At 42.1% G+C, this 26,807-nt stretch overlaps 3 protein-coding genes across 4 annotated transcripts; 2 read left to right on the top strand and 1 right to left on the bottom strand.

Annotated features, from left to right (window-relative positions):
* Positions 1-130: 130 nt before the first annotated feature.
* LOC127766442 (5'-3' exoribonuclease 4-like) lies at positions 131-15,468 on the bottom strand. The gene is made up of 25 exons (XM_052291485.1): positions 15,067-15,468; positions 14,876-14,978; positions 14,687-14,763; positions 14,407-14,598; positions 14,181-14,300; positions 14,032-14,094; positions 13,773-13,907; positions 13,452-13,616; positions 13,262-13,339; positions 11,053-11,139; positions 10,823-10,894; positions 9,052-9,150; positions 8,229-8,299; positions 7,604-7,732; positions 7,430-7,506; positions 7,216-7,256; positions 7,049-7,123; positions 6,769-6,917; positions 6,572-6,676; positions 6,420-6,495; positions 5,902-5,978; positions 4,917-5,682; positions 2,456-3,620; positions 1,319-1,494; positions 131-1,061 (listed from the first exon to the last, which is right to left on the bottom strand). The coding sequence occupies exons 1-25, from the start codon at positions 15,271-15,273 to the stop codon at positions 489-491; spliced, it is 4,878 nt and encodes a 1,625-aa protein (XP_052147445.1). The 5' UTR covers positions 15,274-15,468; the 3' UTR covers positions 131-488.
* A 1,978-nt stretch (positions 15,469-17,446) lies between these two features.
* On the top strand, positions 17,447-19,118 carry LOC127766249 (40S ribosomal protein S18). The gene is made up of 4 exons (XM_052291342.1): positions 17,447-17,556; positions 17,660-17,820; positions 17,925-18,113; positions 18,778-19,118. The coding sequence occupies exons 1-4, from the start codon at positions 17,554-17,556 to the stop codon at positions 18,881-18,883; spliced, it is 459 nt and encodes a 152-aa protein (XP_052147302.1). The 5' UTR covers positions 17,447-17,553; the 3' UTR covers positions 18,884-19,118.
* A 2,412-nt stretch (positions 19,119-21,530) lies between these two features.
* On the top strand, positions 21,531-26,802 carry LOC127766718 (glutamate dehydrogenase 1, mitochondrial). Of its 2 annotated transcripts, none has more exons than XM_052291843.1 (10): positions 21,531-21,590; positions 23,608-23,748; positions 23,933-24,046; positions 24,433-24,654; positions 24,755-24,829; positions 25,017-25,133; positions 25,542-25,792; positions 25,938-26,013; positions 26,110-26,196; positions 26,308-26,802. In XM_052291843.1, the coding sequence occupies exons 2-10, from the start codon at positions 23,641-23,643 to the stop codon at positions 26,491-26,493; spliced, it is 1,236 nt and encodes a 411-aa protein (XP_052147803.1). In that variant the 5' UTR covers positions 21,531-21,590; positions 23,608-23,640; the 3' UTR covers positions 26,494-26,802. The 2 variants fall into 2 exon arrangements, with proteins under 2 accessions (XP_052147803.1, XP_052147802.1); XM_052291842.1 differs by lacking the exon at positions 21,531-21,590 and adding an exon at positions 23,363-23,490.
* The last annotated feature ends 5 nt before the right edge of the window (positions 26,803-26,807 follow it).

Raw genomic sequence — 26,807 nt, 5'->3', positions numbered from 1 at the left:
TCCAAGAACAACACCTAATACCAGAAACAAAAGTACACCAAAGCAACCGCTTGCAACTTCCAAGAACAACACCGTGCGCTACAACTAATACCAGCAACAAAAAGCAACCAAACACCAGAAAGGCACAAGCTATAACTAACATAAGATAGTCATTAATTAAGCCGAGATAGTTCAGTGCTTGAAGATTACATGCCGGATTTTTTTTTGTGGGTTTTAGAGTGGTTTAGACTGAATTACAACACAAGATGACGACGAGGGTCCAGGGACAACACGTCCATAATTTACATTCAGTTTCTTCAGTGCGAAGTAGCGAGAGCAGCTAATAACGGGGAGAACTAACCAACACAAGCATCTTCTAGTATTAAGGAACACACGCCCCCACCCACCTACCGTTGTAGTCAGTCACTACAAAACATGGCCATGGTGGCGAGCCGCCCTGCCACCATCAGCGATTCAGCTCATTGTCATTTCATCGGCTTCGACTGATCCTACCGGTAGTAAGCCTGGTGGTGAAAGGCTGGGGCCATTGCATTGCTGTAGCCGATTCCATTGCTGTATCCAGCATAGGCCGGGTAGGTCATGGGAGGGGATGGGTATGACATGCCGAGGCCGACGCTGGATACCTCAGATCGGTGGTGGTATGCATAGGGCTCCCTCATTGCCAGTGTGTTCTGGCCACAGTAGAGGGGGTGTGCAGCTGGCCTATCATAAGAGTAAGGAGATGCTGTACCGTAGGAGGCATGGGACGGGGAGCGAATGAATGTGGCATTGGTCGTGGTGGTGGCAGGCGAAGACGGTGTACCGGTGTAGTCGGTGAGACGGCCTGCCTTGGCAGGGGGCATCGGTCCTCCGGTGCTTGCCCGGATGCGCTTGTTGGCTGGACCAGAGCTACCACCGCTGGAACTGCTTGATGCCGCCTTTTTCTTCTCGGTCTTGGCCTTCTCCAGTTCTTCCAGCCGCTCAAGGAGATCCTCCAATGGAAACTCAGCTTCGAGTTTGTGGTCCTCAACACACTTTATAACAGCCCGCAGTGCAGACTGCTCCTTCTTATTGGCATTGCTCTGCAACAGAAGTAATATTAGACCCTCTAATTTGGTATAAGAAACAAGTGCAGCACTTGAAAGAAATTGCCTCTGGAGACTAAAAGGATCAAATGCATTGCTAGCAAGCAATCAGGGGTACAGTAGTATGATACCACCAAGAAGCACTGATCAACATATTTCAGAATGCCCTGTGGACATACCACTTACAGAGTAGAGACTTCATATTAGGAGGTCAGCATTGACTTCAAATAATTATATAGAACCATTTCACTTACCCCAGATTGGCCAGTGCTAGTACTCAGGTTATCTGAATTTGAGGGTATCTTCTTTGAATCTTCAAGGTAGGCTTTTAAAAGAGGGGCTGGGGGGAATTTTTCCTGAAGACCAGCCTCATATGCAAAGTTCACAGCATCAAGTTGCTGCCCCTTAGTGATAAGCTCTTCAATGATATCTGCAAATACAATAATCAATCAGAAAAGACAGCTTAACTGAGGACAGAATTATCAGGGCGTGGTAGATGAGGAGGATTCCTTGAGAAATTTTATTCAAACCCAATCCAAATCAGGCCATAAATGAAATGGTCTACCATTGCGAGAAACAGGAACAATGATCTATAGTAATCAGTCCATATAGAGTACAAGGGAACGGAGCAAAGCTACTTAAACAAACCAAACAAAACTATGAACCCAGCCCAATAGTCAGAGAGGTTGGTAGCTGTACAACAAGCGCAGTAGATAAAACAGATCCTGGAGATGTTGAAACATTTGAGAAGGCTTTCCAAGTATTGATGAAAAAGCATGTATCGCATAACAACAAAAGCCTATGCATCATTTGATTAAAAGAAAAAAAAAAGGGACACTTATCGTTGAATATGGCAAAAAAAAACTAGATGAAATTTCTATATTGATGCTTATAAAGCTCATCCAACAAAGAGATGATACCATATATCTGTAAGGATAAGGATAATAATCAAAACGAATCTCCAGGATCGCACTCAGTGGCCCAGGAGGCCAGGACAAGCACCACTAATCTTGATGACGAATGCAACAGTCAAAGTGGTCCTCGTGCAGGCCATATGACTGGGTAAAGACTGCAACGTTTTCCAGCATTTGTCCAGGATAGCGACAACACAGTCCCGGCAAAGGACACGCTCACTTAATGTAACTATGCATACTCTAATCACACTCCCAGCAATAACCCAAGCACCACTCGCGGTACCACAGCAATCCGCACTGCTGCTCTGATCTGCGATTCCATGAAGGCCTGAACAAATTTTATGAGCTTTGCAGTGACTACTGTATGCTAGATCTAAAGCAATTAAAACGATTCTAGGCTCCGCATCAACTGAATCAAACATCAAGAAAAAAAATTAGGGAGATGAGATGAGATGAGAGCTCAAAGAAATTAGTTACCATCCATCTCATCCTCGAGGCCAAGTGTGATAGCGAGACGCGGCATCTGCCTCCGCCACGAGAAGCTCACGACGATCCTCCTGTAGAGCTCCTTGTCCTCCTTCTCTGCGACTGCGAATGTCGCGACGTGCTGCAGGAACGCGTGCGCATCCGGTGGCTTGGCGCCCTCCACCCCGCCCTTCTTCTCGGCCGCGTCCTTCCACTCCCTCGCCATCCCGCGCGCCCTCTCGCGCGCCGCCTGCGGCACCATGGGGCGCGCCGCCCCGATCTCCGGGTCCGGATCGGCCAGCGACGGCACCACCGCCTCCAGGATGAGCACGCACGCCCACGCCAGGTCGGTGGGGGACCTCACCGCCCGCTTGTCGATGGGGAACACCTCGGAGACCGCGTCCATGGCGAACCTCGCCGGATCGACGCAGCGCTTGAGCGCGTCGGGGAGCTCGGCGCGGAGCGCGTCCACCTCCTTGCGCCTCGCGACCACGAAGGTGAAGAACCCGGCCGAGTCCATGCTGGCGCAGAGCGACCTGAGCCCCTCGGCGATTCCAGCGGCGTCGGCGGAGGCGGAGCCGGTCGTCCCCGCGTCGCCCTTGGCGAGGGAATCGAGCTGGGAGAGCGCGAGCGAGACGGAGCCGTCGATGGAGGCCTCCCGGCGGCGGAGCGCCTCGAGCCTGCGGGAGGTGCGCACGTCGAGGAAGCGGCGCTTGGTGCGGAGCGTCTCGGAGCGCGCGGCGAGGCGGCGCTCCAGCGAGCCGAAGTGCTCCGTGAGCTGCTGGTACAGGCGCGTGCAGGTCGCGAGCAGCTGCTGCTGCCGCTCCAGCTCCGCGAAGCCATCCCTCACCGCCGCGCTCGTCACCGAATCCACCCCCACCCCCACCACCGCCGACTCCGCCGCCGGAGCGGCCATCGCGCAGGCACCCCCCACCCAAACCCTAGCCGCGGCGCCCCTCGATCCGCGAAACCCTAGAGCTCGAGGTGGGGGGGTTTGGGATGGGAGAGGAGAGGAAAGCGAGAGGAGAGAAGGGGAAAGCGAGAGAGGCGATGGGAAAGGTGGGAATAAAGCGGAGGAGGAGGAGTGGAAGGAGGTGGGAGCCAATGAGGAGTCGACGCGTGGCGCTGGCGCCAGTGTGAGGTGGTGGTCGCGGGAAAGAGAGGCCGCCACGGCGCGCTGGGTTTATAGCTACGGATCGGGCAAGGCCGCGCGCGGGAGGGGCAATATGCGGGCCCACCTGTCGGGGACTTCGGGTGGGATCGTGGCGGGTGGGCGTAGAGTTTGGCGGGAAGGCTGGAGGCGTGCTGCGGGAGGGAGTAGAATACTCCCTCCGTTTCAAAATGCATGACACCGTTGACTTTTTAGCACATGTTTGACCGTTCGTCTTTTTAAAAAAATTTATAAAATATGTAAAATTATATGTGTACATGAAAGTATATTTAACAATGAATCAAATGATATAAAAAGAATAAATAATTATTTAATTTTTTTAATAAGACGAATGGTTAAACACGTACTGAACAATCAATGGTGTTGAATATTTTGAAACGTAGTTGGAGTGGTCGGGGTGCGTGTATACTTCCTTTCTGCAGCACGCGAGGTGATTCGGGATGTTTGCTTCAGACAGGTAGCAGTCAAAGTTGCCCTACGACTGGCAGTACAAAATCATGATTTTTTTTAAAGGGATTTGAGTTAGATTCGACATATTATCTTATATTTTAGAATAAAACTGATAAAAAAATTTATTCGTAGCGGTAGGATATATTTTATCCAACCAAAACCCTTTATATTTTGAAAACGGAGAAAATAGCTTATAGAGACCTGAGACCTTAAGCATAAGATGCTTGGATCCTCCAATTCAAAATAAGTTAATTTAGTAATGATATGACATATCCTAATACTACGAATGTATTATAATATATCACATCTCATACTAGATTATTCTGGGTATTCTGATATGGACGAAGTATCAACTGCAGGGTATTATTGAGCTGCAGGGTAAGAAACTTGATGGCAAGATTTATTATATTCATCATCAAAGACATTACCACCCAGGAGCAATAATACAGACATAGTCAGCACTGGGTAGCCAGGGAGTGTTCACAAAAGAAGTAACAATATCACATCAGCGTTGATCAGAGTTGATCTAGCTTACAGATTTACAATGGCGGTGCTTTGCCTGTTGCTCAAGGTTTGTCCTAACTACGGAAGTTTCTGTCTAAATCCCTAAATCATAACTTAACCAAAACCAACTCCTTTGGACGTTATACAACAACTCAATGATGGAATGTAAATGGATGGGGTGGTAAAATAAAGTAAATCCTATGGCTGCTTTCACTAGGAGCTTGCAGACTTCCAGTGTCGCTTCTCCCAGTAGCAGCATGCCCACTCACATGGAACATCGTACAAACAAACTTAAAGGCGATTCCTGGTTATACTGCGATTTGAGGATGATTTCATGGATACTTTTCACTCACTCAGGCCATTGGGACCTTGACCTTTGACACGGTATACTACCTTGGTAGCCTGCTGTCTCTTGTCATGCTGTGATCTCGAGTTATCTTGTTTGGGCTGCCTATCCATGGCCATCCTAGGATCCTGCTTGGCAGGTACTCCTGCTGGGACTCCACTTATTGGCCTGCCAATCCATGCACTGGGGGGTAACGGTGGTTGAATCCCATTTACTGCTGGCTGATGTTGAAGTCCTATTTGGACAGGCCTCTGGTGTGGAAATCCTGAATATTGTGCAGGTCGCTGTGGCGTAAAACCGGAGTTCTGCATGGGACGCTGGGGTGGGAATCCTGCATACTGATTGGGATGTGGCTGATTAGGTGAAAATCCGGAGTTCTGCATCCTGTTGTTTTGATGCATCCTTGGGCCATCTTGGATTGTTAGTTGCGACATCCCTGAATGGATGGCACTGTCGTTGTTTCGATAGTTTGGTCGTTCCAGTATCCTCACATTCTGTCTGTTGGCTTGAGCGTCGCCGAAGAACTGAGGATGAGAATTCGGAACGCTTCTGGACATGTGTCCATTGTATGAATTTTCAACAAAACCTCTCTCATATCCCAATGGTCCAGCAGGCCTAGGTCTGTTTCCAGGACCATAGGGGGCACCCCTGTATGGCATGTCAAGCAGCCCAGCAGAGTAGCCGGATTTTATCTGCAGTGAGTTTTTCACCAGGCGATGTGCAGCCTCTCCTAAGACAGAGCCTGACAGAGCTCCAGAAACCTGAGGCCTGTAATCAGAAAAGCAATTATGATGAGAGCTAATATAAGATCAGATTGTTCAGGCTACAGCTAAAGAAAAAAAATACTGGTCAAAATAAAGCATTATTCCAAAAAGAATTAATCTATACAAAACTGAAATAGCAAATCCATGAGCAATGCTTTAAATAGCAGTTTCTAATTTATAGTGCAAATGAAAAAGATTCTGCCAATGGAAATTAAAGCCATACCTTTCTCTTGGCTGACGCCGACTATTATCTTCATGCCACAAAATAGGAAAGGGTTTGAAATCACTAGGCTTCAATATCTACAATATCATACACAGCATTGGCTCATAAATTTTATCTCAAATATGTCAAGGTCAATCTCTTCACACAGAATGAATATATAATATACTCCTATTTCAATTGTACTTTTCTCAAAACATAACTGTGAAAATATGGAAGGGTGAAAACCATATAACTGAAAGGACAATTGAAGTATAAAACTGTCGGGACAAGTAAATATTATACTCCCTTGCATGCAGCCAAAATTTATCCACTAATAGTCCACAAGAAATACTTGATTGGTTACATAGAAGTAGCACTAACATTTTTCTTTCATAAAAAAGTATGTTTTGTAAGTATGAGATACTTCGCACATAAATTAAAAAGTTAAGTTATATGAACAATGTTGAGCTAGAAATGTTTAAGTTTATTATTAGGAAGAACTATCAGTTATCCTGCTTGCATAAAGGACTAGGATTTACCTTTGCAGGTATGATGACACCTTCCGGAGGCTCAGGAATGTGTTTGTGATACTGAGGGTTAAGGTAGGTTGCATTCCTGAAAAAAAAAAGGCATATAGCACTTGAAGATTTAGTGGGGACTACTGGCTGGCTATATGTTTTAAGGTACTTACAGAACTCTGTTCTGGGCGATGCCATTGAACCCCTTAACTGGAGATGTTACCGCGATGCTGTAACAGTTCCTTTCAGATAAACAAAGAAATCCGTTCATTCCACCACTGCAAGCAATGAAGAAATACTTTAAATATATCAAGAGGGTGGAGTAACTTAGACAAAGGCTGATCTTAATGTATTCTGCAGTTCTACAGACCTAGCAGCAGGGCCAATGGGAATTATATAGGAAGCATTTGGTGATTGAGAGCACATCTGATATAGAAATGCAATTTGAGCTGCCAATGGATGAGTTTCCCGCACGTAAAGGATGTCAAACATTGTCCTATTCCTGAATCTCTCTTCATCCTGCAAAAGATGGTGACAATATAAACACACTGGGCAACTGCAATCCATATATAAGGACAAATGTCCAGAAAGTTAATAGAGAAGGGTCCAAAAAATACAGGTCAGGTAGCCTGATCCTAAAAACTACATACTGTCAATGTTTCTTCAAGCTTCTGCGTCTCCGCAAGCAGACGCCTTTCATCGATAAAAGGCAATTTTGCAATACCCTGGAAAGAACAAAAGAACATAAATCAACCTTTAAAGAATATTTAAACTAGTTGTCTGGAGGAAACATTGGTTTGTCCATTCCATGCATTACCTGCCATGCAAAACGTTTGCCGTTCATGTCTATCTCAAAATCTGCAGTTGCAATAACAAGGTATCATGGAACAATGTCGCAAGATTTTACAAGCATGAACTGCAACCCTACACATAATAAGGTCCTTAAGAGAAAAAACCCACGTCTTTCTTTACTTTGGAGTCTCTTATAGACTTGAACATTTCACTTTTCATTCGGTGAGAGATAATAATACCTTTGGGATAGAAAGACTTCAACGGTGAATTAGGATCATTCATCAAATCCCCATAGTACTTTGGCAACGCATTGGAACTGCAGCAAAATAAATAGTGATTCATCTTACCCTTGCAATATTTGTCACTCTTCCTATCCAAACATGGGCAAGATTCATTAGCAAATAATAACAAACCTAGCAGCTGGTAGTGTTCCCATTAGTTGATCAAATGGCTTGAAAGGTTGACCCAAGAAAAATGTAATCTCCAATTCAGCCAAGCATTTCAGGTCTGATGCAAAAGGTGCATAATGGTATGGATAAAACCTGTTGTGGACCAAAAGGAACTGGAGTTGATAGTTGATACCAAATACAAGAAAATGCTAGTGAGAAGCTTTATCTATATTCTGTCACAAGCATCAGGTATGCAAAATGATCACCATACAAGAACCTGCTAGAACTATGTCTATCTATTGGACATAGTAACTATTCCACAGCAGTACAGCACAAATAACAGAAGTCGGTGAGAAAGTCACACCAGAGTATCGCTTAGATTCAGGATTGACAAATATTGGAACTAACTTATTCACCCAAAAAAAATCAGTGCATAATATTTGATTCTAGAAGATTCAATATTTACTCATGACGTTGCTATAACAAACCATAAAACTGGGAGTTTCAATTGTAAATCAAAAGTAAGGTTCTTGAGTATGTGCAAGCAGTTAGCAACTTTAATGAGTTACATCATAATAAAGTGAAAAATTTTCTTATCCGTAACAGCTAAAGAAACTTCCAGAAAGATCAGGTGGTGCTCCTCTCTTACCACTGCCATGAGCAAACACCTTGATAGTAGTATCTCATAACCCAGCAAAGACCTTCCACATATTTCTGGACCTGAAACATGGATTAACGCTAACTTCAGATAAAATAAGTGCTAAAGTGCCCGATGACAAAATAAAAAGATAGGCGGATTCATGGTGGATATCAGTTACATCATACGCTACCAGATATGTACACAGTAAAACAATTAGTATAGGTCTAAATGGGTTCTTTAAATAAATAAATAAAAGCAGGTGAACTTGTCGAGCTAAAAAAGCGCCAAAAGAAGTTCCAGTTGGTGCAGATTTGCTAGAACTAACACCCGATATCTGAAGCAGATCATTGACCATCAGCAAAATTGGCATGCAAATCAACAGGCAGGAAAATGCGACCTGTATAGTCTAATACCCTATGTGCCAAAAACCAATCGGTATTCTTACATAAATAACAGAAAAATCAATTTGAGAGCATTAGGGACCAAATTCAATTTTGATTCTAAACAAAGTAAAATCTATCCTTTTATCAGTATATATTAATATCAGCCGATACGACTAGCACCATTGCGAATACAGAGGGCAGATTGTCAATTGCAGTTAACTAGAACAACTTAGTTGTTGCAAAACCAAAAAAAGGCACCATTCATGAGCCATGACATTCTGGGTAATAAAATTGTGATGGATCATTTTATTTTCAAAATACAAAATCTAGGCATATTTACAGATGAAAAATACAAAAAACAAAAGAAGCATGTCAGATGGTAATGCTTATCATTACTGTAGGAAATATTGCCATTCCACCAACCAAAAGTGCCTGGCAAGAAAACTCACAACATCTCTCTGAACTTGATCAATGGGTTTTAGTTCTGCCTCTTCTTTAAACTTCTCAGCGTAGTATCTCACCCTGTATCCTGGTTCTCCTAATTTTACCTGAAGGTTTTCAGTGAAAACAGAATCGTTAGGCAAGACTTACAAGTTACAGCGGACAATTTGCAAGCTTCCATGTCACAATCAGCAGAAAACCAAAATGTTTTGGAGCTAACAGTTAAAAAAATAAACTGTGAATTACAGTATAAAATACTTTATATACCATAAAAAATCATATATGCAAAGATGAAATGAAACATAAACAAAGTTGAATAGACAACAAAGTCATTAGAAGTCTAAATTATTCCATATAACGGTGCATCATAAATGATAATCGACAAAGCCTCTTTAAATAGGAGCAGATACTAACTACACCCTCCGTTCCAAAATATAAGGGATTTTAGAAGGATGGGACACATCCTAGTACTACGAATCTGGACAGGTAGTACTAGGATGTGTCCCATCCATCCAAAATCCCTTATATTTTGGGACGGAGGGAGTACCAAGCAACACGGTGTACAAAAATTAAGAGCAATGCATTGGTTCTCAAAGGAACCATCTTGAGAGCACTAGAATCTCGACATATGCCAAGACAATTCTGCCCTGGGGAGTACCAAGCTTCATGATGATGGAGATTATTTATAGAATCTCTACTTAATACAGCAAGCTATTGCTCAACATAAAAAGTTCAAGTAATCAATATAGAAATTTACATGTCAAAAGTTCATCTTGAGCATCGACACTACAAAATATAACACTACAATAAAAGAAGAAATTAACATGTAAAGTAAAAGACCTCCAGATTCATACTACATTCTGTGTGTGCAAGTTTCAAGAAAACTTTAAGATTTCCTTAGCTCCATTATTTAACTGCTTATTTAGCCACTGACCCACCCATTGCAAAACTTAAACATCTATTTGTGACTAAGGTGGTGTTTGATTCTCCTGAAGATGAAGATGAAGATAAAGATTAAGTGTTTCACGTAAAACGAGGTGATAATAACGTGTGATTAATTGAGTTTTAATTATTACAAACTTGAAAAATGGATTAATATGATATTTTAGAGCAACTTTCATATAGAAAGTTTTCGCACAAAACGCACCGTTTAGCAGTTTGAAAAGCGTGCCACGAGTATCCAAAATTTAATCATCTCCTTGACTCAGAAACGAACAGGGCCTAACTACAGAACCAGTAGTATCCAATCAATGAATAGGATAAAACATTCTCTCGGACTACTGGCTAAAAGCAGACAATTCTCACACACTAGTATAGCCACCAATGCATGAACCATAGGACATTAACCCATGAGGTTGCGCATACAGGCTTCATTATGCATCTTTTGTGCCAATATGTGTATGCGATTATATCATATGGGTAAAGTTTGTACAAACAACTGGCTTACTGGAAAACCTAGAGTCTTGAAACCTGCCTGGAAAACATAAGTTAGCATTGTATGGTTCCATATAAATTTCTAGTCGTTTTTGTAATACTTGACAGTGACAGTAGGACAGTAGATCATGCTCTGTAGCAGTGTCAGACATATTTTGCTTATATGTTTCAGAAGAACAAACCGTCAAAAAAATAGGATGATTTGAAGTATTAATAGGTGATGCTGAAAAAATCAGTGCAAACTAGGATTCCTCTAAGAAATACTGGCTGCTCTAACACAACTTAAATATGACATCTAATTATCATATATTGTCAACATGATTCTATAAGAGGAGAAAAGTAAACCTTGTCCACATATTGATTATCCTCAGAGTTCTCTGTCTGCACTCTATTCCTCTCCTCATTGTTCTGGATAGCCTGCAATATAGCAATCATAAGCGTGTACCCTGATGTAGCACTACCAAAAGACAGACTTAGTTGGAGATAGATAGATCTCTGTGCATTTGCATACATGACAAATTTATAGGATTAAAGAACCAAGGCGGCACTGGTTGGAGGATTTAGGTGCAAAGTACCTTCTGAATGCGTGCACGCTTCTGGAAAATTTGCTCTTCATGGACAGCAACAGATTGAATGAAATGCTCCACTCGATCCAACAAAACCTTTATTGAAAAAGATAAAATGTCATGATGTCAGGCAATTGTCCTCATGCAAAATATAGTCCATGCATTCTGCGGTAAAAGGGCATTTGTTGCTTTATAAGCTTATAAGTTCATTGTAACACAACCCTGGCTCCTTACGAAGCCAAGATAATTAAATCAGAACAGATGAAAACTTAGAGAATTCTTCCATTTAAAATTACACCTGCAATGAAATAGTGAATTGACTTAAAAATGTGTGCTCCTTTGAACTGCATGATGTCCAGAATATGCCATTATTGCAGCAAGAACTGCATGTTCAAGCTACATTAATTTGGTCAAGGAAGTCCACATTTGGTCCTTCAACAATGGCGTTGGTCTAGTTTTTGTCCCTCAACTATACCGTTCACAACTGGTCCCACAACTCTAAAAGATGTTCATACTTTATCCCTTGGACTAAACTAGGATGGTTCTATCACTTGGACTATACCGTTCACTACATGAACAGAGTGATAATTCTACCATACCAATAGATGATAAAAACTAGATAGGGCATATTGTTAGGTCACACCACAAACTCATATTGTTAGGTCACACCACAAACTCACCAAAACAAGATTTCAGTGCTTGAAGTGAAAAACATGAATATCTCCAGGTAAAGCCAATATGCTCCAGTTGGAAGGTAGCAAAGGGAGAAGCCAAGCCAAACAAGGAAAACTATACCAAAAATGGCCCATAGTGTGCTAATGAACTATAGCACAACATATTCGTCAAACAAGGTAAAGCCAAACACTACTTTTTTTTTTGCTAAAATAGCATATATTTGTCTATATCCTAAATAAATTTGTTTTCACAAGCAATGGCTCAAAACAATATGCCCATGGGGTCCATATAGAAATTACTTCTGCATAAATAATGATAACACAACCATATTTCAATTATGAAAAGCCGTCCCTTCAGTAAGAAATTCTGTGAATGTGGTGTATGTGGTCCTGTAAAAGTGGTGCTGAAAGGAAATAAGCAGCCTTATCGTTCAATAATTATAAGTACACATGAGAAGGGAAAATATGATGTGTTGGTAGGATCACTTCTGAACTACAGTCAAGCTGAAATTATGATTGTGTTGCTGAAAAGCTTACTAACTTTGGAAGGGTACATGTCCTTCTATAGGACTTTTAAGTCGGTGCTACAGTAATGGATATACACCCTGTAACACATCCGACAGTGCTACAGTAGCTTTAGAAGGGTACATATCTGGCATAATGTTCATCCTGTTGTTTACAGCTAAAGTGAAAATTCCAAATTTACTACTCCTGCCAGCTGTATATTTTCTTACTAGCTAAGTAATGGATAAACACAAAGGATTATACTAACATGATGTGCAGGGGAACAAAGGAACTACACATGAGAAGAGGGGAATGCCTAGGGGGTGACCTTATTATTTCTTGCTTACTGACTTGCTGCTATTAATGATACAATCTCCACACTAAATAGCTGATCCTAAGTCCTAACTAATAGAATTCAGAGAAGCTAGGCCAATCAATACTGAGAGAACAAACATATGAGCCATTTAGCTAGCATCTCTTTGTCGCTGGACTGTAAAATTAATGCCATTAAATGTGATATGAGAATTGAACTCGTGCAGACAGAAGAGTCCACAAAATTATATTTTAATGCTTCAACAAACTATAGATGAGGAAATAAGCTTCACTTCGATGTTCGATAATCGATCTAGCTAAAGTGCTGACATCTTAATTATTCAGAGTCTATGAACTTTCTAGCCCACCAAAGTACAACATATATATTCCAGGCATCAATTCTTCAATAGTTAGGAGTTGATGGGATCAGTAACACTGTAGCCTAATAACCTACAGAGTAATGGTACTACATGACAGCATAACCATGTAGATCCACAGATAATTTTCTCAATAGCCTGCCCTAAAATTAGTGATATAATATGGAAACATCACAGTAATTGATCAAGTGTTAGTTCATCATAAAGTTACAGTTAAGATAATCCAAGTTACATTGATCACTGAGCACTGATCTATTCTACATTCTATAAGCACATGTCAAAACAAAAGGCAATGCATTATTAGGGATTCAAAGTTTGAACCACACAAGAATGTGAGCAAAGGAACTTTACCTCACCCCCATCGGTGAGGTAACCACCCATTGATGTGAACTCCCTTCTATATATATTCATGAGAAGATTAATGGCACCCTACAGAACAAAACAGAAAATTAATCACTTGGCGTATAAGCATCGGTTACACGATTGATAAATAAAGAATCCCTATTAAAATATTAGAGAGAAGTCTGCGAAATCAACAGACCTCGCGGATCTCCAAAGTTGGCATGTGAGGCAGAAAGTCATTCCCAACAAAGAAACACATGAAAACAAAATCATCCACAACACGCTCAAAGTTTATCTTGAAGGGGGGATCAACAATTTCCAAATCCTTCTCCAGGTATTCACGCAGAACCCAGATGTTAAGAAACTGTAAACAGGTAAATAGTTACACGGTATATTGACATCAGTAAAAGATGAGGAGCCACAGCTTACGAATTATTTCAGATGTGGCCCCTCAAAATAAGTTGGCAATGAATAGAAATACGAAAATACACTAAAACAAAAGGTGGTGTAGTCCGAATACCTGATACTTCTTCTTATGGATAGGAGGGAGCTCCACGGTCTTATCAGCCTGACCAGATCCTCTGCATTCAGCAGCCAAGTGACCAACTTGACCACAGAGAAAGCATTTTTCATGTTGCCCTGGCATGGTAATCACCTGTAAAGTCAGTTGAATTATGTAGTTATGGAAGTACTCCTAAGGTAAAACATAAAGGACAGAGAAAATAACTATTTAAAACTGGTCAAAAAAGTCTTCAGCAAAGAATCATCAGAAGATTTACCTCTCTTAAAATGGAGAAGTGGACCTCATGAGTAGCCAGAGAAAGCATGATCAAATCAGCATCCTGGAGAATGTGGCAGCCGGTGTTTAAAGCAGAGGGAATGCAAACAACAAGCCAACAGCTACTTTGTAACTTTCTAGTGAACTTACAAGGCCATATAAACAATGGCGTGTATTTGGGTCAAATCCTGGGAGATTGCGCTGCAGGCGGATGTATGACATAATCTTGTGTTCTCCCTCCCCAGGGACGTTCGAATCAGAAAGCATTACCTTGAAATATATGCCCAACACAGTTCACATTTAGTATGATAGAACACATCCAGAAATGGACTAATTTTACAATGCTATCCAAACAAGTAATATAAACATTCAACACCTTGACAGATTGCCACCCAGGTGTGTGGTTCAATCTCAGCTGTATGTAGTATTGAAGCGCCGAAGAGAGTACAAACATGAATGGTGTCCCAGGAGTTATGACATTTGAGTCGATCGCTTCTGACTTCTCCTTCGCAACCAAAGTCCTGCCTTCAGCCTCAAATTCCTTCCTCAACCTTTCCTCCTCAGCTGCCTGAACAAAGCGACAACCGGTGAACAACCGCCTTTACCCTCAATGTCGGCGGCAGGTGGCACCGCAACCACAAAAGCAATAACCTTACCGCGTCAGCCGCATCCTTAGCAGCCCGGAAACGTCTAGACCTCTGCTGATTCATCTTCGCCCTTGGCGCGACGCCATCTGCGCAAGCAGACAGAGCATCCACACACATACACCCCACAACTTAGCATCACGACGCAGTAGCAGCAGCAGCAGCAGCAAGCATACACATACAGATATAGAAGCAACTCACCGATGGCCATGTAGATGAGCTTCCTCGGGCGGACGAGGCCGAAGAGGTGGTCAATGTAGGCAAAAATCGACTTGAACACCTCGTCGTAGGTGGTCGGAGCCGGCTGCAGGAGAGGCGGGCCAAATCCATGGTGAGATCGATTAGAAGAGGAGGAGGAGACAGAGAAGGGGATGGGGGGAATCGGATCGTACGCGGCCCTCGGGGTGGAAGCAGGGGTGGATGATGCCGTTCATGTCGAGGTAGAGGTTGTCGAACTCGAGGCCGTTGGGGTTGGGGCGGCGGAGGTCGACGGGGACGAAGGCGCCGGGCTCGAGCTCCACGGGCTCCTCCTCCACCGCGTCCGACACCGTCTGCGGGTACCGGTCCGCCAGCCACCGGTAGAACGCCGGGACTCCCATCTCGCCGGATCCCCCTCTCTCCCTCCTCTGCTCTCTCCTCCTCCTCCTCCTCCGGGGCGGCGCTTCCGGTAGCTCCTCGCGCGACGGCGGTGGTGGCGTGCGGCGGCTGCCTCCTCTCTCTCGGAGTCTCGGTTCGATCTGGAGGGGGGAGGAGAGACGAGGAGGGTCCCCGCGGTGAGGAGGAAGTGCGATGAGGAGGGGGCTCGCGTGGCTCGTGTCGCGTCGCACGGGGACGGGGTTGGGCTCAACCGCGGCTTGGATATAGGATTGTAGTTGCAGTTTGTACTAGTACTGCAGTACTACGACCGATTCGATTCGACGCAGTTTATGGTTAGTAGAGTGAGTGCAATGTTGGGGCAGTGGTGGTTGATATCTAGGGTCACATGACTCACATCGTTTTGTCAAATGCGGATAATACGTTATTTGGTAGTAAAAGATTAACAAATTTTAGGTAAAACTTTTATATATACGGTACTTGAATGTCAATACTGAAAGATAAATTTTGATGAAAAAAATAAAATCAACTTCTAAATTAAGTTTAAAAATTCAAATATTGGCAATCGTCGATGCTATATAGAGAAAAGGATGAGAGACTTAAACTTTTATGGTTTTGATTTTTTAAGAAAGTGTGGGAATCAACTTATGGGACGGTAATATTGCATAATTTAAATCGAACAAACAACTGTGTTTTGATAATTAAGCATAGAAATGAGATAAACTTAGGCTTTGTTCGTTAACTAAGGTTGGAAATCCTTCCCTCCCGACCACATAACAGAGTGGTCCATTAGCGTGTAATGATTAAGTATTAGAAAAAAAACTTTAATGAATGTATGAGTTTTAAAAATATGTATTTTTTAAAGAAAGAAAACACACCATCTAAGCCATTATTAAAAGGTACCTTGTAAAATGCATAATTAATGCACTGAAAAGAACTCACCCTTAGAATTTCTACAATCCGCATTAATTGTAAGCATATTTAGATACAAAATATTTTTTTAACTGGACAGGTAACTCTCTGTACAATCATGTACTACTCTGTCCCCAAAACCAATTAAACTCTAGTTACAAAATTTGACACATGTGTTCATGTTCGCATTTAGGATTGGACTTTTTTAGGATGGAGAGGATATGTCCTAACGGAAATGTCATGTCTATGCTCTGATCTTACAAATTTGTTCAATAGCATTGCAAACGCGATCATTAAAAAGGCGGTAAGAGAACTACGACATTTTCAAAAGCCCATTCTCTTCGTGAGTTACTGGAATTATTTGGCATAGCACATGCATAAAGATGCTTTAGTAATGAGCTCAATAAAACACGACAGCTTTGCATGTAGTCGCAATGCTATAGTAAATGAGTTGTACTTCTTTTGCATTGCAAAGTGGTACTGACCTTGTTTAGGCAGCTAGCTTCATTCACTTTTTGAATTCTATAGTTATAAAGATTATCATAATTTAGATAAGAATCCGGCATGTTTGAGAAGCTGGAGTTTCTAGAGAAGCTATAACAACTCGAAGCTCCCTAAACAGAGCCATTGAACATTAAGCTGTCCAGTATATCATGACAAAATGATACATTTTGCATGGCATATGTGTCTAAGAAAACAAACATCACAATTCAATGAGTCACTCAAAAAAAAAGGCAAAACACTCAACAAAACCATACCGTGAAAGTGAACCTATAATGAAATGAAATTTTGATAAGCATGTTTACCCAGGTGGAAATTTCAATCTAAGAACAATTTCCAAAACCACCGTCCATAGAAATATGTGAAATTCATTCAGAATTTTCATACCACACGATAAAATTTCTAGGGAATTTAACTTTTGCCATTTTTACCGAACACCACCTTTTCATTTGCTCCTATAATGTTATCGTAAAGAGAGTGTTTGTTAATTATTTGTCACTTTTATCACGACATGTAGCCGTGACAACGTGGCGTTCCTCGTGGAGCCCACCCGTCAGCCGCCGTACGCACCACCATCAAAGAATTCAAGACGGAGAGCGTCGTCGCCGTCGGCAAGGCGGCGTGTTTTGTTCACTGTACGTTGCTTCGGCGTGGGCCCAATCTTGTTCGGGCCTAAATAGTTCTTCCCAGCCCAGGCCCATTAAGCCTACCAACCCGGACGGCCCGGGAGGAGCTAGGGTTTCACCCTTCACTATATAAACCTCTCTCTCCTCCTCCGGCCGCCGCCTCCGAAGTCCTAGCTCCTCCCGCCGCCGCCGCCGCCGCTGCCTCTCTCGAGTAGAGACCCAGCCGCCGCCGCCGCCGCCGCCGCCATGGTAACCTTCTCGCTCGCTTCTCCTCTCCTCCATTCCCGTCTCCGATTCGCCTTCTCGTGACGCCTCCTCTGACTGACTCTCGTCGGCGCTTCTGGCCCCGCAGTCGCTGATCGCCGGGGAGGACTTCCAGCACATCCTGCGTCTGCTGAACACCAACGTCGATGGGAAGCAGAAGATCATGTTCGCGCTCACCTCCATCAAGGGTGTCGGCCGCAGGTTCTCCAACATCGCCTGCAAGAAGGCCGACATCGACATGAACAAGAGGCAAGAACCTCCTCCTCCTCCTTCTCGTCGTCAGATCTCGGTAATGGTGGGTGGGTGGGTCGGGCTGACGACCGTCGTGCTGTGTTCGTGGTTGGGGAGTGCAGGGCCGGTGAGCTTACGCCGGAGGAGCTGGAGCGGCTGATGACCGTGGTGGCGAACCCGCGGCAGTTCAAGGTGCCCGACTGGTTCCTGAACAGGAAGAAGGACTACAAGGACGGGAGGTTCTCCCAGGTTGTCTCCAACGCGCTCGACATGAAGCTCAGGGATGATCTTGAGAGGCTCAAGAAGATCAGGTCAGTACCTCGTCTGTCCTATCTCCCCCCTGCTTGCCGAATTAGTACTCAACCTAGTTTGATGATGGAACCGTTTTAGATTAAGAACTATTTTTTTAATGTCAACTCTTCACATTTAGCTTTTTTTTATATTAGATTAGATGTTCCATTAGTTGTTGTTTTCATTAGCTATAGAGGGGTTCTAAGCCATTGAATGTCTGCGTAGAGACTGGCAATTAGTGTACGAAGTAATCTGGATTGCTTCATGGTGAAATGCTATGAAATGTGGCCTATCTGGTAGCTAATCCAGGGTATGCCAGCTGGATTGCTTTATGGTGAAATGCTATGAAATAAGGTGGATGAACTGTGGTTTGTGCTTTATGGTGAAATTCTTGTTTAGGTTAACTCCTGGCAAGTTTTTAGCAATTAGGCTAGGTGATAGGATCATATTTCATTGTATTTGGCTGTAAATTTAGATTATATGCTTAGTCTAACTGCCATTATCTTGCTGCTTACCTATTAGCATGAAATGGTTGTTAATTATCTTAGACAGTCAGGACTACAGTTTTCATTGTAGACCGAATGGTTTGTTACCCAGGCATTCATCATGTATTGGATCCCTTTAACTTATGTTGACCATCTTTTATGCTCTCATCACCCTTGCGCTCACTTGTTCCTTGTACAGGAACCACCGTGGTCTGAGGCACTACTGGGGCCTCCGTGTGCGTGGGCAGCACACCAAGACAACCGGAAGGAGGGGTAAGACTGTCGGTGTGTCCAAGAAGCGATAAGCCTAAGAACCACCCGAGACTTGATGAAGTGTTTCGTTGGGTGATGTTTTGCCCTAGGATAATATTTTGCAGCTATGGAACCTTGTCGTAATGTATCTTGAAGAGTGTCTTTGGGAACTAAGAGTAATTTACTTTTCTTGAAACTATTGCAGTATTGACTCCTTGTTTATTGCTTTTCTCCACTTTCTTCTACCCACTTAAAACTATTGCAGTATCGACTCCTTGTTTATTGCTATTCTCCACTGGCTTCTGCCTTAATTTTGGATGTTGCATGCGCTGTGTATCTGGTTCATGTGATGTACCATGGCAGCTTGATGCATTGGGATTACTTTGTGCTGCTATTCTCATTAGAGAACGCATTAGTCTGATATGGTAGTTTGATCTGATGTAGTGGTTAATGATAAACTTAGGGTTAATGTTATGGATGGTAATAACTGGTAAATAAATTGTGAGATTTTCTTCTATGTGTCTGATAACCAATTCTTAGATATTGAATGGCTTCGAACCGATTCTGAGATATCAGGTGGGTTATAATCTGTCTCAGAGGCGGAGCCAGGGCCCGGCTTGCACGGGCAGCTTCCCGGGCTCCATGCCTCCATACACACAGCAATGCATTGCTTCACCCCATAATTACTCACTAACTGTTTACCTAATTACCTTGCTTAGTGGTTCTAATGGAGGTTAATTTGATGATCAGCTTACAAACAAGCAAATCAAGGCTCAATAAAATGGTAAATGGTCTATGAAGTTAATTACTTTTATGGTTTTGTATATATAGATTTTATATTTCATTAGATTTGCCCAGGCTCAAGAAAAATTCTGAATCCGCCACTGATCTCTGTTCATGGTGTTATCTTGTGTTTTAGAATGTGTTCATAAAGGAAAAACAATCCAATCCCAAGATATCAGGTGGTTTCGAGCAAAAAGTCGATGTTTTTCATTGTGATGTAAACAATCGATTTTTTAAACTCTGTTCTAAACCTGCTCTATGTGATTGTTGAGCTGCCCTTTCGATAGGTCACAGAGGTTTGCATCCTCGAGGGGTCACACACCTTTCTGAGTTGTCTCCAAATTCATTGATTACCTTTTAGGCGTCTACGATTCCTGATTAAGTGGGCAAAGTCTGCTTTCAAAAATTACTCAAAAAGTTCGAGAGTTAGATCTTATCAGAAAAATGCAGAGGTTCTCATGCAGTGCAGTCCTAATCAACATCCAGGTTGCCAAATATTTCTGGTTATTTTCTTTTTAGTGCATACATGGAATTATGGACATATGATAGGTACTAAAGCACTCGTGCCAACGTGATATTCTCCTGCTCAAAGCGCAGGACAAGTATTTTGCATGTTTTTGGTGAAAATCATTTCACATGTTGTCAAAAACTCAAAATGACAAATCGTGAATGCGAAAAAAAATATTTTTCAGAAAGAAAGGGAACATGTCCTGAATGATTTTTTCAGAAAGGAAAGGAACAAATCCTGAACAGAGGGAGAGCTTATCCAATTTAAGCCTATGAACAGTGACAAACAATTCATTTACAAATTACTACAAGTTGATGTGATCGTAGCAAGGTTCGAACCTCACACACTTTATGCTCGAAGAACAATCCTTTCCTGATGTGTCTTTTTTCTTTGCCTAATGCATCATGATGCTTCATCCATGACACAGCAATAAAAAGAGCTCATAGTAATCTATCTAAATTCTAAAGCAGCAAGGTGTTGGAGGTGGGTATGCTGCTGGAATCCAATTTCACCAATTTGCCTGACGTATCTAGCAATTGGGAAGTGTGTTCTGCTTGAAATTCAGATCTCCCTCGTTTTCCTCGACGATCGAAATATTTGGCGCATCATCGTTCACATCATTTTACTATTAAAAAGGCAGTGTCATCAATCCAATAAATACGTGTATAGCTTTGCTGTAGAAAGGGGAGTGTCATCAATCCAACAACGCGTGCATTAAAAAGCCTCCAAAGTTCCATCATAGGACGGAGAACTGCGAGGAGCCAACCCTAGTATGAGATGACTGGGTTGGGTTAACCTATGTTGTACCAGTTGTTATGCCAACAGCAGCACCGGACAGCTAAGTTGGCATGGAAGAGCTGTTGCCCTGCGGAAAATCCTTTTGTATAGAAGTTCTTGTGCAAGGTTTTTGAACGTAATTTCGGTAGGCAAGAGGTGTAAGCACCGCGAGGTGTGAAGCGTACTAAAGAATGTAACTCTCCAACCTTTGAGAAAGGTCAGCTCTGCTCGTTAGTCACAATTCTTGTTATATTGAACTATATTGGGTCAACGGGTATCTATAGGATAACGTGTGTTTAATTTTTTAAAGTGTAAATTATACAGTAGAACTTGAGAGGTCGGGAAAGAGAAGGGGAGTGGACCCTCTGCCCATTTGGCCTCTGGAATTGCATCGAATTTGGAATGTAAGAACAGAATGAGATGCGGCCAACCCAAACTAGTTGGGATCATATGTGGATCCAATTGCCAACCATCCCCTGCGTCATCGCCCAAATTCTCTAATCCAAGTCTCCTTGGGTGAGTCTTGATTCCAATTCTCTCATATCTTTATACGATTCAGCTAAAGATATCCCAGATATCACTGCCATTTCCTCCTATAAAAACCCTTCTAATGCTTTGCATGTGTGCTGCAGCTAAGACGACGAGATCCTCGACTAATTGCTTCGTGGCTTCGCTCGTCTGGTTTTCTAAGTGTAAGATAAGCATTGCCCTCTCCTTTGATTTCTTGAGGTGGTAAATGTGGCAGCACTTCATGTTCAGATAAAAATCTAGTTTTTTCCTCTTTCTCATGCAAATTTAAGTTTGAATTACTGTATCTATAGCTTCTTTTGAATTATAGTCTGTTCTTTTTGAAGTACTAGAAGGAGAGCTGATAGTATTTCATTGAACAGGAGGATCAAAAACATTTTTTAAGAAAAAAAAGTATTTATAGTGCTTAATATTTACTCTGTTAAATTTGAGCAAGTTTAAACTCATTTAGTTTTGTGGACACAATCTTGCCGACATTTTTGGGTTATCTGCAACTGCTTTGCACTTGGGGGCAAAACTTTTGGATATTTTTCTTTACACTTCTCAGAATAAAGCACCCAACTTGGTGTATTGCCCTATTATCCTATAATAAAGATGACAAAGCTAACATAATATTCTAATGATTTTATTTATCTACTCCCTAAGAGGGACCCCAAGTCATGTGACTTTTTGTCACCATATATGTAATGTATACTGGATAGTGGGCATATGATTCACACACTGCACACCTGTCCCCATGATCTGTGTATGATCATGTGCTTAATTAAACACAAAGACTTTATTAATGCCTTAATATGGCTGCGAAATAAACCTTTTCCCCATGAGATACTTGTGGCTGATATTTGTTTCTGTATTCATTATTCTTTTTGGTTTTTGAGATGACTATTTATGTATTTTCTAATTCCAGAATGAATCACATCCGAGTCAGCCATGTGATTTTCCTGCTTGTCTGAAATCGATGTCTTGTGTTCATAGTGTTCGTAGCAGCATGTTTGTGAAAATTCAACTATGTATACATAGGATCTCATTCACTTGTGTGATTGTTCATCGTCAACGAATCAACAATGGACCATACAACAGATTGTACGGTGGCTTGGCTGTGTATGTAGAAATCGGATTTTTATCCATTACCTAAAAATAATGCACGATTGCTACATAGTACACCTGAGTACCTAACAGAAAATTGAGTAATCTTTCTGTTGCTGGAGAGATTATATTGAGCATATTGATTTTTCACTGGTTTATGGCTGAAATGCTGGCTGAAATGCTGGAAGTCAAGTGCTGCGGCGACCGGCACCCGAGCAGTTCGTCTCATGTGCTGCTGACTAGATATTGATCATACCTATCCACGAAAGATTTCAGTTCCCAACACCTATATCTTTAAGAGGATTAGACTTATGAGACAAGATCAGTCCTAATTATATATATGTTTTACCTTCTAATAACCTGTTTTATAGCTAGGATTGGTCATAATTATATATATATTACTTCCTAATCACCTATTTTAGTCACAACTTCCTCCGTCACATGTTTATTTTTCAACCAACCTTATATACGAATTCAAAAGAAAAAAAATTAGAATACATCACTTTATCAAATCCTGATGTAATCATTCTTCACTTTATCTACCTGTCTTTTGATTTTAGAAACTCCGATGTAATAATTCATTAAAAATAAATTCATCTTGGAACAAATCTAGGAATAAGAAAGTATGAGTAGGAGTCAATATATACTCCCTCCATAAAAAGAAAAAAACTTATATAGCTGTGAATCCGGATAAATTCGTTTTTTTATGGAACGGAGTTTGTGTGTGACATGACAATAATAGTATTATCTTTGTCACAGTTAGTAGTATCTGAAAGTTAATTCGCTTATAGTTTTATTTAAGGAAAAAAAAGAACTGAACAAGGTCCACAAAGAAAAGAAAGGACGTGCCTATATATAGAGTACCAACTTGACCTGAAAGACCGGACCTACTCTGAAGTAGTACGCGCCGCTACCCTGCCTCTTCTTCCTTCCCACTACCAAACCCGACCAAATATTGTATTGCTTGGGAAGATAAAAGTAAATCTTTCTTTGTTTTTTCCTTCACTGGTTTGATTCTTTGCTTGTTTGGGATCATGTTTAGGTTTCTTGTTGGATTTGGTACTGATCTCGTTAGGTTTCTTGGCCCGTTTCCAGGTGCGGCTCTGAAGGGGAATTTCGTCGAACAGGATGAATGCGTTGGCAGCGACGAGCAGGAACTTCAAGCAGGCGGCCAAGCTGCTGGGCCTGGACTCCAAGCTGGAGAAGAGCTTGCTCATCCCGTTCAGGGAGATCAAGGTGATGATTCTAGGGCAGTTTTCTTGAGATCTGGTAACTTGTGCTCTTTGGCTTCACTTGCTCGAAGTGGTTTCCTGATGAACATGAGAGAGAATGTTGAAAAATTCTTGCTGTGACGAGGTTCAATGGATTAAAGGGCTCTCTTTTTGGTGTTGAGTGACAAGAAGTTTGTGGTTGATTTCAGGTTGAATGCACAATTCCGAAAGATGATGGGACTTTAGCATCTTATGTTGGGTTTAGGGTCCAACACGACAATGCTAGGGGACCTATGAAGGGTGGAATCAGATACCACCATGAGGTGAGAATTTTTGTTGATTGGTTGATGTGTTCTTCATAATACTAGCAATCAGCATTGATTCTTGCTATGCTTTTGCTACACTAAAATGGTCCTTCAGCATAAATGCTGGGTTTCTTTAGGAATTTGTCGGTACTTAGAATTCCTTCTCAGATATTCTAAATGAATAACTGTTCAAAAATTGATTGCAGTATCTACTTAAAGTAATGCAGAAAAAACATAGTAATCAGGAACAATTTATTAATGCTGCTTTTATTCCTTCATTTTACTGCCAGTCATGTACACATGTCTCTTAGTATTTAAGACTATCTGAAAACACTTCCAAAATAAAGTATATTGTGTACGGTTGCAGCAAGTACTTGCAATGACTAGTCTTTCATATTATTCAGGTTGATCCTGATGAGGTCAATGCGTTGGCACAACTAATGACATGGAAGACGGCCGTGGCTAATATTCCATATGGAGGAGCTAAAGGTGGAATAGGATGCAGCCCTGGAGATCTCAGCATCTCCGAGCTAGAGCGACTTACCCGTGTTTTCACCCAGAAAATCCACGACTTGATTGGCATTCATACAGATGTTCCAGCTCCAGATATGGGAACCAACTCTCAGGTTATTTTCCTTTGCATATCCTCTCATTTGAGACTTTGGTGAGAAATAGGCATATGCATATGTTTATTCTGATGTGGCTTGTTTTTTTTCATGGATGTAGACAATGGCGTGGATACTTGACGAATACTCAAAGTTTCATGGTTATTCACCTGCTGTGGTGACTGGAAAACCTGTTGTAAGTATCATGCCTAGCACTTTTTATCATGTTGATGTAATGAGAATGATGTTTCCATGAAAATGGATTATTTCATGGGGGAATTTCATAAGAAATAATGAACAGTCCTTTGGATAGGGTGTAGCACCAGTAATATTATGACTGTCTCACACTTATGATTTGGCAATGAAATTTTTGCTCAATACAGGACCTTGGAGGATCACTTGGAAGAGATGCAGCTACTGGAAGGGGAGTTCTGTTTGCTACTGAAGCCTTGCTTGCAGAGCATGGCAAGGGCATTGCTGGCCAGCGTTTTGTAATACAGGTAAACAATTTGTTAGGCAACTGAGCTCATTGGACTTTCAAAATGATATAGAACGTTTAGAACAAAGTGCAGCATGAGTCATCATGGCCCGCACTAATCATTCACAATTTTTTTTTAGAGAAAAGATCATAACAACCCTGCTTTTATAGAAAGCAAAAGAATTTTACACAATACAAAGTAAGGAGCTCTTAAATCGAAAGAAATTCAGGAAAAGAGCTGTGCAGACTCAGCTACTTGGTCACATAATATGCGCTTTCAACTCGACCATTAGAAGAGGAAATTCATGATTAAGGCTAGCATTACCTCTTCTTTATGTTTACTTGAGTTGACCTTACAAATTAGGGAAGCTGAACATTTTTCCTGCAAAGGCTGTGTCACAGATGACCAATTATTGCCCTGGCTTTTCAGGGATTTGGTAATGTTGGATCCTGGGCTGCTCAGCTGATCAGTGAAGCTGGTGGCAAGGTGATTGCCATCAGTGATGTCACTGGAGCTGTCAAGAACAGCAATGGGCTTGACATTGCGAAGCTAATGAAGCACTCATCAGAGAACCGCGGGATCAAGGGTTTCGACGGAGGCGATGCAATTGACCCACGCTCACTGCTTACTGAAGAATGTGATGTCCTCATCCCGGCAGCACTTGGTGGAGTTATAAACAAGTACTCTTCTTTTCCTCATTGCATCTTGTTTCATCCTTACAGTAGCACTCAACCTCATTTCTGTTTTATCACTGTTATGTGCTTGCTTTTCTGCACCTGCAAACCTGTTTGCAAACGGTGATTAATCCGCACCATGTTTTCCTAGGGACAACGCAAATGAGATCAAAGCAAAGTACATCATTGAGGCTGCAAACCACCCCACAGACCCTGAGGCAGATGAGGCAAGCACATCTGACAGTATCTGGCAGACAAATACCCCAACAGCAACAAAATGTACCATTTGTCTGAAATGCTTTCTCTCTGAATTCCTTCTGCAGATCCTGTCCAAGAAAGGCGTTCTCATTCTTCCAGACATCCTCGCGAACTCCGGTGGTGTCACAGTGAGCTACTTCGAGTGGGTTCAGGTAAGTTACTGCACAATCTCCCTGTGCTAAATTCAGAGTAAAAATGTAAAGCAGTCAGGTTAAGCAAGAGACTGATGCATGAAGCTGCTGCTGTTCTTGTGGTTTGTTCAGAACATTCAGGGTTTCATGTGGGACGAGGAGAAGGTGAACAATGAGCTGAAGACCTACATGACCCGTGGGTTCAGGGATGTGAAGGAGATGTGCAGGAGCCACCACTGCGACCTCCGCATGGGCGCCTTCACCCTCGGTGTCAACCGTGTCGCTCGCGCCACCGTTCTCAGAGGATGGGAAGCATGATCTCGTCAGTCATCTGATCATCTCCCTGTTGTACTTCATGCACTGAATTTCTTTCGGTTTTTCGCTTTGGTCAATCCGTCAACCGGGATTGGAGAATATAGATTCAATAACCAACCCCACGATGAGTCGATGAGTGTGCTGCCTTTCTCAGAGATTAGTTGGGGGAAGAAACAGTAGTAATCTGCTGGGTAGTGATGAATTGCCTGAATTTATCATCTTGCAGAATGGCACTGCAGGATTTCTTGTACTCTGTGGCAGAAATTCTTGCTGGTTTGCAAGCAGTAATCTGAATTTGGTTTCTTGGCAAAATCTTA

The sequence above is a fragment of the Oryza glaberrima genome, chromosome 3 (genome assembly GCF_000147395.1).
Source record: "Oryza glaberrima chromosome 3, OglaRS2, whole genome shotgun sequence".
NCBI lineage: Eukaryota > Viridiplantae > Streptophyta > Magnoliopsida > Poales > Poaceae > Oryza > Oryza glaberrima.
Note: the sequence above shows the minus strand (reverse complement) of the source record. Positions and strands in the feature narration are given on the sequence as shown.